This window comes from Acomys russatus, chromosome 17, assembly GCF_903995435.1.
Source record: "Acomys russatus chromosome 17, mAcoRus1.1, whole genome shotgun sequence".
NCBI classification, from domain to species: domain Eukaryota; kingdom Metazoa; phylum Chordata; class Mammalia; order Rodentia; family Muridae; genus Acomys; species Acomys russatus.
The window spans coordinates 38,614,015-38,624,689 of NC_067153.1; the positions used below are offsets into that span (position 1 = coordinate 38,614,015).

General features: G+C 51.1%; 1 protein-coding gene across 1 annotated transcript; it reads left to right on the top strand.

Moving 5' to 3' along the window:
• The first annotated feature begins 272 nt into the window (after positions 1–272).
• Positions 273–2,817, top strand: Zfp41 (ZFP41 zinc finger protein). Its single transcript, XM_051159742.1, has 2 exons — positions 273–424; positions 1,712–2,817. Exon 2 carries the CDS (start codon positions 1,885–1,887, stop codon positions 2,473–2,475), a length of 591 nt encoding a protein of 196 aa, XP_051015699.1. The 5' UTR covers positions 273–424; positions 1,712–1,884; the 3' UTR covers positions 2,476–2,817.
• The last annotated feature ends 7,858 nt before the right edge of the window (positions 2,818–10,675 follow it).

Sequence of the window (10,675 nt, forward strand, 5' to 3'; positions counted from 1 at the left end):
TCTGCGCAAGGATGCATCCGCAGCACCACAGAGACGTCGGGCAGTGTCTCCTAGAGCGGACCCAAAGGGGCGGGGAGAGGCGGACGCAGCATCACAGAGAGGCCTGGTGACCGCTCCTAGAGCGGCGCCAGAAGGGCATGAATGAGCGGGCGGGGCTACGGAGCAAACAGTGGTACCACCGAGACCAGGGCTAGGGCCCTAGAGCGGCACCAGAGAATGCTTACAGCGGTGGGCGGGGCTACGGAAGCGTGCGGCAGCACCACCGAGAGGCCGGGGAAGGTAGAGCGGCACCAGAGGGGCGGGCGCCTTCGGGCTCTGGAGAGGCGGGAGTAGCGGGCGAAGTGGGGATAGTAACGGTCGCTCGCCTGTCCGCCTGTCTGCCCACCGCCAAGTTCCGCCGGCATCTGCGCTCGGCACCCACCAGGTATCTTCTGCGTGTGCGCTCGGTGTCCCCGACCGAGCGAAGGCCGGCTTCTGGGTCGTTTCTCCGTGGGCCGCCAACCACTGGGCGGTGTTGTGGAGGTCCTGGAGGCGGGGAAGGTGGGGCGGGCTTCCTAGCGAAGAACCCTTGTTGCTGGGCGCTTTGAGCTCCTTGTCTCGCCAGCGACACTTTAATGGACCCGAGTCGTTATGCTACCTGAATTGAACTAAGTTGCCTGAATGAATCACCGGCACCTACTCCTGTGCACAAGCCTGGGAAGGGAAGGAGCAAATAAGACAGTCGCTGGGGTCTACTCTGGCTTTAATGATTATTTCAGTTTTCAATGAGGATGAGCCGCGGTGAGCCAACACAGACACCTGGGTCCCGTTTGTCATTCCTTTCATCAGAGTGGTGGTGTTCGAATTGGTACTGAGCTTATACGATGTTGTCAGACAGGGAGGGACTCTCAGGTGTTTCCTCCTGAGCTGTCTCACAAGAGACAAACACTTCGCTGACATAGACAGTGCAAGGGGACACCTAGCAAATAGTTACCTGGAACATGGGCTCAGAATCCAGATAAGAACTTTATCTGCTGGGTTAGATATGTGCGCATCTGTCTAATGCTTAGGAAAAAAAAAAAAAAAAAAACAACGTGCTCCCAAAATGACAATTTTGTTTTTGGAAAGGTGTGGGAGCTGTAGATGGGACTGCCAGCATAGCCCACCTCTTCAGGCCTCCAGAGGGAAAAGGGATAGTGCAGGTTTGGAGATAAAGAGGGGTCACGTAGAGAGAGAGAGAGGCTCACGGTTACAAGGGGCAGCCTTTGTGGGGTGCAGTGGGTTTTGCTGGCTGCTGCGGATTGTAAGGACAACCCTGAGTTTTCCAGGTTCGAGACCAGGCTGTCTGTGATGGAGTTATTTCCTGCTCCGGGGTATATGCACAGGTCCAGTATGGACAGGTAGAAAAAGGATAAGGAAAGAAAGAACAGGGAAGGTTCCATTGGGGGAGGTGGAAAATGGCCATTGGTCCGTGATGGTTATGGAGTTCTCTGGGATGCATGAAAACCTTGCACCCAGGCCAGTGAGTGCCTTCCGGTCAGTGGCTGAGTGAGTGGGGGTGCCATTCAAAGAGATGAGCATGCTATGGACCAGTGAAGTGGCCGGCCTAGAGCTCTGCAGAGTCCACTTTAGACTGAGAAGCCCATCAAATGAGCAGCTGGGAAGCCAGTGGAGGGAGGGCCTGCAGCCCTAAGAGCTGCCTTTGACGTGTTGTTAATGCTTTTGCCCCCAGAAGCAAGAAGACAGTGGTTCTGTCAGCTTGGTGTCAAAATGCAGCTTCATAAGCAGGATGTGGTAAGCTCTCCCTGACAGTGGAGTCACAGAGGAGGAGCCAGGCAGCCACTAGCTGGAAGCCCTTCAGCCTTCCCTGGCTTCCAGGGTATTTCTTACTTCCCAGGAGCAGCAATGGAAAAGCCTGCAACCAGAAAAAAGAAGACCCAGGCTCCAAAGGAGGAAGCAGGTGTGCAAAAGGCCACTCTCAAAGCAGAGAAAACGCCACGGGGGAAAAAGCCTACCAAAAGGGCAAAACGAAAGCCCCGCAAAGAGCCTGTCCTGAGTCCCGAAGACGAGGCGCATCTCTTTGACGCCTTTGACGCCTCATTTAAAGATGACTTTGAGGGTGTTCCTGTCTTTGTTCCTTTTCAGAGGAAGAAGCCCTATGAGTGCAGTGAATGCGGGCGAATCTTTAAACACAAGACTGATCACATCCGCCACCAGAGAGTTCACACTGGAGAGAAGCCCTTTAAGTGTAACCAGTGTGGGAAGACCTTCAGGCACAGCTCAGATGTCACCAAACATCAAAGAATCCACACCGGTGAGAAGCCCTTTAAATGTGGGGAGTGTGGAAAGGCCTTCAACTGTGGCTCCAACCTTCTGAAGCACCAGAAAACACACACTGGAGAGAAGCCGTATGGCTGTGAGGAATGTGGAAAAACCTTTGCCTACAGCTCCTGCCTCATCCGGCATCGGAAGCGTCATCCTAGGAAGAAACACTGAGCCGGGCAGCCTACAACTGTGGATCCTTGTCAGTTGTCTGACGATGCTCCAGGTTTTCTATGCAGTGTGCTGTTGATGGCTCATCTGGCCACAAAAGGAAAATCCACCCATCAAACGTGAGAGCCCGCAGAGGCTTTCTGCCCTGTGAGTCTACACTTAATGGTGACACGGTGCTCCCGGGGCTTCCTGCAGCTCCAGCCACTTTCCAGACTACTACATGCTACTCAGGGCCATCTTTAGAACAGCTTTGGGTCACCAAGATCTTACAGCTAAAGAGACACTCCTGTTGGCAAGGGTCGCTGCCTTCCTCTTGCTGCCTCTGCCTGCACCATATTACTGGGCTTTCCTCAGTTCTTTTAAAGGCTTCTGGCTCTGCATGGCCAGACCCATGCAGTCTGCTAGGGCTGAGGAACCCTGAAGTGGATGGCAGGCAACACTCGGACCAGCTCTAAGGACCCAGTTCCCTTGGAAAGCACCAGGTCCTGCTCGTGTCTGTGCAGCTGACTTCTGTGATCCTGAAGTTTCTCTTTTGAGAACTGAAACAGTCTCTGGGCTCAGCCCCTGGGCCTGGAACTGGACTGGACTGTGTTCCTTTGTCCCAGCCACATCTTAGACAAGTAGCCTGGACCCACCAAAAATGGTCTTAGCAGACCCTTGTAGCCTGCCATAGTGGCAGATTCTTTAGACTAGGTCTTATAGCTCCAGGGTGCCATCAGCAGCTTCTGTCCACTGTACCTTCAAAAACATCTGTGGCCCTGCCCCATGGCAGCCTGCTATTCAGGGCAGTTCTACTTCCTGCCAGTTACCAGGGCAAGACCATATGGCTCTCTCTGCTCTCTGTCCCAAGTGCTCTGTGAGGTCTGTGTTCTAAGGACAGCAGACTGACTGCTGACCATGAGGGTAAGTTGGGGGAATGTTGGCAGAGATTTGGACATAAAATAACTAATAATTGTAGTGAAAGTTCTGATTTCTTTAAAAACTCAGTTATGTTACGTAAATATGTTTTTGTTTTAATCCCAAGTGTGGGATATGAGGCTGCTTTTAGTTTGTCCACAGCTGTTAGCTATGATTGCCTCATGCAGGCTTGGAGGGAGGCATGATCTTTGCCAGCTGCAGATAGTTTAATTCTGAAGGCTCTGAGAGAGGTTAAATGCCAGAGCACTGAGAGGAAGAGGAGTCCACGGAGGGAGAAGGCGGCAGCAGCTGCTGCTGCTGCTGCTGCTGCTGCTGCTGCTGCTGCTTGTGGGCTGGTTTGCTGGTAGCTAGACTGCTGAATATAATGACAACAACGGTTGGAATTGCCCCAAGTAATAATGTTCCTAAACAGCAGAAAGTAGCTAAGAGACCTACGCCCCTTCTTCTGGCTAACCTTTCTCTCCTAGCTAGTGTTTGGGGGTTGAAAGGTACTAGGACAGATAAAAGTTGCAAGGGATTGGCATGGAGAAGGGACTAAAGGTGTAAGAACCCAAGGTTTGTAAAATAGATTTAAAAGTATGCTCTGGGGCTGGAGAGATGGCTCAGAGGGTAAGAACACTGTCTGCTCTTCCAGAGGTCCTGGGTTCAGTTCCCGTCAACTACATGGTGGCTCATAGCCATCTATAATGAGAGCTGGTGCCCTCTTCTGGTGTGCAGGCAGAATACTGTAATAAATAAATAAACTGGGCATTGTGGTGCACGCCTTTAATCCCAGTACTTAGGAGGCAGAGGCAGGTGGATCTCTGCAACTTTGAGGCCAGCCCGGTCTATAACGAGTCCAGGTCAGCCAGGGTTACACAAAGAAACCCTGTCTCCAAAAACCAATAGATAAATAAATAGGAAAAAGCTGGGCCATGGAGCCAGCTTAGCAGGTAAAGACACTTGCCGCAGAAGCCTGGCAATTTGAGTTTAATCCTGGAAGCCATGCAAAAACTGGCAACAGAGAACTAACTCTTCAGAATTGTCATCTGATCCCCACAATGCTAATAGCAGCACTAGAGACACAAGAGATTTTTTTTAAAAAGAAACTTGAACGTTCGTCTGTCTGCTCCCCAATTACAGGCAATGTGACCAACCATGTCACACTCCCCACCATGGTGGTCTGTATCCCTTCAAGCTGGGAGCCAAGGAAACCCTTGGCTGATTTTTTTTTTTTTTTTTTTCAGACAGTCGCCACAACAGTGAGAAAAATAACAAGTATAGCAAGTTAGCCATCCTCTTACTAAAAGCTGAAACAAGCAGTGTGTTTTTCTAGTGCCTCCTGTGGCATTGCCTGGCCAGGTTTGCTGACGCACTGTCAGGAAGTGCAAGCTGAGGCGCCAGCAGGACCAGTGCTGCTCCTCCCTGGGGGGGTCTTCCCACACTGCACTCTCCTTATGCCAGCAGCCCAGGAGTATTTTACCAGACTTGATCCCATGGGAAAGGAAGGCTTAATCTAATATGAACATCTAGTAAGGTGAAATCGTGAGAAAATGAGCATCTGCTGGTGTAGATGTGTACAAAGCATACTCAGGCAGGATGATCCTGGATTAGAGGAGCTGCCCACACACTGCTGGGACATTAGAAACCTGGAGTGTTACCAGGTAGCAAGACAGCATCCTGGACTCAGCCCATAGCCCTGTCCTTAAGGATGTGTGCTAAGGTTTCAGGGTACAGAGTCACAATTTCCTTAAGAAACCAAAGATCGTACACACCAAAAGGGTCACAAAGGCAGAGTGTGTTCAGATACACCCAGAGGGCCACAAAGACAGGGTGTGTGTGTTCATACACACCCAGAGGCCACGAGGCAGAGTGCCCCAGTGTCATTCCTCATGAATTTTGCTCTTGTCTTTGCAGCCACTCACCTGTGCACATATTGTCACAACCCTTACAAATGGCATAGCATGAATGGGTGTCGTCAAACTTGACAGAAAGAGGTGCTGCCATAGTTTGTTTGCCAACTTATTTGTTTGTTTATTTTGTTTTGTTGAGGCAAGGTCTCACTTTAGTCCAAGCTGTCTTGGTACTCACCACGTGGCCTGAATTGGCCTTATACTCACAGTCGTGCCTAAGCCTCTGGAATGCTGGACTCAAAGGCATGAAGCACCAAACCTGGTTAAAACAGATGCAGAGGTGCTTCCCTGTTTGCTTGTTTGTTTAAGGCAGGGTCTTGATATGTAGCTGTGGCTGCTGAGAACTGATACTTGGCCCACGCTGGCCTTGAACTCACCATGATTCTGCTTCCAGAGTGCTGGGATTTATAGGCATGGATCGCTACTCCTGGTTTCTGGGCCTATTCGTGAGGGATATGAGAGAGTTTAAGCCATAGAGCACTTGCAGGCTAGTAGGCGTAGTCTTTCGGAGCTGGAGTATATGTTGACCAGAAAGACCTTGGTCTCTGGGTGCAGGAACTGGCCTGGCCACACATGGCAGGGAGCTACACAGTGTGCATTCTGCAGTTTGATGTTTCAGGAGAGTGACAGTGTGGACATAGACTCTACAACAGCCCAGATCAGTCACACACAACCCAAGGGTGCCTGCATTGTCTTTTCTGATTTGTGCAGTACCTGACAAGTCACACGTCATTGGCATGACAAGTGGATGCAGAAGGAGCTGTTGACTTAGGGAAATAGAGCTGACTCCGGCTCAGCCACTCCCTTAACCTGGCCACATGGACTGTTTCTGGATTAGATTACAAATAATTTATTCCTGATGTCTTTTCCACATTTTAGGATGTGTAGGAAAGGCCCAGACACAGAATGCTGTTCAGTCAAATACTCGCCCCATGTTGGCCCTAAGAGACACTTGCAGCAGTGCTGGGTGGCAGACCCGGGTCATCCCTCCAGCAGACAGGTGGGTTCATGGCCATTGTCTTTCTTGCTCTTGGGGTCCTGGGGACAGAACCCAGGGTCCTGTGAGTATTGAGCCAATGCTCTGCCACTTAGCTATACCCCAGCCCAGGGCTCTTTGAAAAGAAGAATCAAGTTGTTTCTTTGCTTTTCATTTTCTTTTGTTTTTGAGTAGACTAGACTGGCCTCCACTCACAGAGACCCACCTGCCTCTGCTCCCTAGGCACTGGGAGGAAAGGCTTACGCACCACACATAGCCAAAGAGCCACGTTTAAAGCCAGTGTCTTGATCCCTGAGGAGGAAGGTGGTGGTGAGAGTCGAGTCCTTCAGCTGAGGTCTCCTTGCCTGATCTGGCAGTGCTGCGTGTATTGCTGGACCCTGTGCTGACTCTAAAGAGTCAGCTAGAATTCAGTGACTTAACGTGTGAACATTGAGCTGTGGCCGGCTATGGTGGTGCACGTCTCTTAATCTCAGCACTCTGTAGGCAAAGGCAAACAGATCTCTGAGTCCAAGACCAGCCTGGTCTATATAGCCAGTTCCAGGGCAACATAGTGAGGCCCTGTCTCAAAAAGAAAGTCCAGTATGGCACAGGCTGTGCCTGTGGTTTTAATGCATGCAAGCTCTTCCTGCATGTTGGCATGCTTTTACACTGTTTCATGATTTTCTGTGTGTCTGTTTACCAGCAAGCAGTGCTCTCAGGGGCCAGAAGAGGGTATTGGATCCTCTGGAACTGGAGTTAGTTACAGTTAGTTGTTAGTTACCTTGTAGGTGCTGGGAACCAAATCCTGGTCCTCTGAAAGAGCAGCCAGGGTTCTAGCCCTTGTTATCAGACTCTCATATTCCCCCCACCACCACCACCTCTCTCTCTCAGATTTATTTATTTAATGTACATGGCTGCTCTATCTGCACATACACCTGCAGTCCAGAAGAGGGCATCAGATCCCATTATGGATAGCTGTGAGCTATCCATGTAGTTGCTGGGAATTGAACTCAGGACCTCCAGGACAGACAATGCTCTTTACCACTGAGCCATCTCTCCAGTCCCTTCTTAGCATTCTTAATAAGACCAGATATTCATTCACACACATGGAAGGCTAGCCTGCAGGCTAGCCCTGGATGCATCCCATTCAAGGGCGCGGGGGGAGCTAAATTCAGCAAAGTCAGCAGGGAAAACAGTGAAAGGAAGTTTTTTTGTTGTTGTTAATAATTTTGTGTTTTTTTTCCAAACACAATTCACGATTATGGGGAAAGTACCAAACCAGCTGGAGGAGGTCATGATACAGCCCCAGAAGAAAAGGGAGGATGTCCAGACTGATGCTTGTGTTGTCCTCTAAGCACACACATGTGCTACCATGTCTCCGTCCCCAGCTGGGGCCCCACATCCCTCTGCACCCTTCACTTTTCTTTGGGGAGCCAGCAGAACCAACTTGCAGTAAGCCGCCCCCCACCCCCACCCCACCCCGCGCCATTTCCCTCAGTTCGCCATCTCCTAGTGAGTGAGGATCTGGCCTCTTCTCATTTACCCAAACTATTGTTTGTCTTTTTGTCTTTTCCAGGCTGCTAGATGAGATCTCCCCAGCAAGAAGCTCAGAGAACTCAAGAGAGTCAGTGCCTACCTCTACCACAGGCACAGCAGAGGCCGCTGGGGCCTGCGCCAGAGAGGGAGGCTGTCATCACAGAGTCCACTGGCAACAGGAGCTCTGTAGGTGGGTGAGCTCAGGGAGGTCTTCTGGACTACAGGGCACTTTGACTTGTTGCCACCGTGATGTTGCAATGGCCACATCACATCATTCACGAGCTGCTGTTAGTTCTGGCTCATTGTCAGCCTCCTGAAGAGTGCCCAGCAGCAGCTCTTCAGTGAGACACACAGCAGCCACCTGGGAACAAACTAGATGTCTTGAGACATGTCCTGGGGCAACTAAGAGCACTGCAGCAAGGCGCTGGGATTCTGACGACAGAAACACACTCAACTGCAGCCAGAAGACTCTGAGAAGTACAAGGCAACTCCATTTGTCAGCACCTCAGCTGCCACAGTCGGTGGGCCTTGTCCTGCAGGAAGAGTTCTGACCAGCACAGCTGCTGAGGAGCCTCACTTAGAGCAGAGAGCACTCACTGCCTGACAAGGAGCAAGTGAACGGGAGCTTGAGCTGCACTAGCATCCATGCCTGCAGCCTCCTCCCAGCCAAGAGAGAAGGCAGGAGCTACCTCTAGGGAGGGTCAGGTAACCTGAGCTGGCCCAGGACTCTTCTGTTTGGGGAGACCAGTGGGTTAGCCTTGACTAGCCAGCTCCCTTCATTTCTGGAAGTCTGCAGCTCCAGGGCTCCCTTCCTCCTGACCCTGGATCCATCCCCGTTTGACATCAAGACACAATCACTTACTGTGCCAGTGAGTTGGGACACCAAGATGGCAGGACTGTGCCTAGGAAGAAAGACTGTGTACCCTGACTCAAGGGACAGATGCTCCATGGCTTCTAAGGGAGATTCAGGAGAATGGGGTCCCCTCTGCTGTGGACCCCAGGTACAGTGCAGACAAGGAGATTGGCCCATGTGCCACATTTACCCTTAGGTCAAGAAGTAACGCCCACCATCAGCCTCCCCTTCCAGAACCTTGTGCCTGTGAAATTGGGTGCTTGCTTTCTCAAGACAAGTAGACTGTTCTCTCCTGTCTCAGGTCCCCTGGCACTGATGTTTTCGTGTGGCAGCTCCCAGCCAGCACCTAGGTGAGGCTGTTGCCCTGCAGTCATTTGGCTCTGGACCTGCAGAGGGTTCCTGGCACCTCTGAACTGGTAGCAGCCAGCTGGCCTGTCCACACCTTACCTCAGCCACATCAGTGACCTGGTGGGACCTCATCTTTTTTGTATCTGGCTGGTGCAGAGACACCTGTGTGTGCTAAAACCCTATACGTTCCCTGTGCTAAATGGCAGCAAGTGGCGAATTCCTCTTTAACAGCCACAGCCATGGCCTGCCGATGCTGTCCCAGTCTGGTGTTTCTGTGTCAAAGTCGTTAATGCTTACTTTTGTGTAATATCCTTGGTGCTGTGTCAGTGTTGTGCACATTGGACTAGACATTCTGTTTTGCTGTGCACTTGGTGGCTTCCTTCGTAAGTGTCCTCCTCAGCTCCATGGACAGCTGCACTGATCTCCACATTGCCTTCCAGTTGCTGCCATGGCCTTGTGAGCAGATGCTGCTGCTGCTGGATGCCTATTTTCTCATAAAAGTCAATGTGTTTCCAACCTGCTTACTGTGCTCTGTTGGGTTCCCTTGAGAGTTGAGGGATGCCCTCAAGGAGGCCACCTGCTTTCTCCACTGGGGACAGTGAGCCACAAGACCAGGGTCCCAGCTGGTGACTGCTTCTTGGAAGTGTCTAGGATGCTTCCAGTGACAAGCTCATGAAAGTATAATATGTAATTCAAGAAAGTAGTTCATCAATGAGAATTAGAGTGTATGATGGGAGTGAGAGTAGGGGCCCCTACAGCAGCGAAACATCCTCCTGCCTCTCTGACCCAGATATTAGGGTGCCAGGTTAAGGTCTGGTTAGTTGTTCAGTTCCTATAGTGAGGACCCTGAGGAAAGGCTGAGAAGTGTTCATTCTCCATTTAGGATAGTTTGCAACAAGGAGTGATTCTGCAAGGGGCACTTAACAGTGCCTGGGGACGGTTTTGTTGGAAGATCTGGTGGGTAGCAGCAAGGATTTAACCAACCTTAATAGTTCCCAGGTCAACCCCACCACAGCAACAGGGAGTGCTGGTGCCTTGTTACTCAGGAAGCCAGGGACTGAACTGGGCTCACAGGCCGCAGAAATGCCAGGGGAGCCCTTCTTGTTTCTGATCCATCCTCCCAAGACTAACGTTAAAATGAAATGAGCTTGCAAGAGAATAGCTGGGATAAAAAGAGTGAGACCTCTTCTCAAATGGGGTGGGAAGGGTAGAGCCAGGGGCGTAGCCCAGGGATGAAACTCGCACTTGAGTACTTGAGACCCTGGGTCCAGGCCCCATCCCCAGCATTTTCAAAGAGGAAGGGAGGCTGGACAGATGGCTCAATGACCAAGAGTGCTGGTTGCTCTTCCAGAGGACTCGTGTGATCCTCAGCACCTACGTGGCAGCTCACAAACATCTGTAACTCCAGTTGCAGGGGATCTGTCTCCCTTTCCTGCTCTCCACAGGCCCAGGCATGCAAGTGGTAGACAGACATATAAACAAGCAAAGCAGCCATAGACACATGTTAAAAATAAAAATTACATCCTTCCCCTTCGGTAGGTTCAGTGCCTCCCAACGTACTTAGCATAAAATCAAGTTCTGCATCATGGCTTCAGGGTTGGCTGTCTGACCTTTGCTCATCTTGTTCTATTCTCCTCTTACCACATTCCAGCCTGCCTGCTCTCTCAGGTCCAAACTACT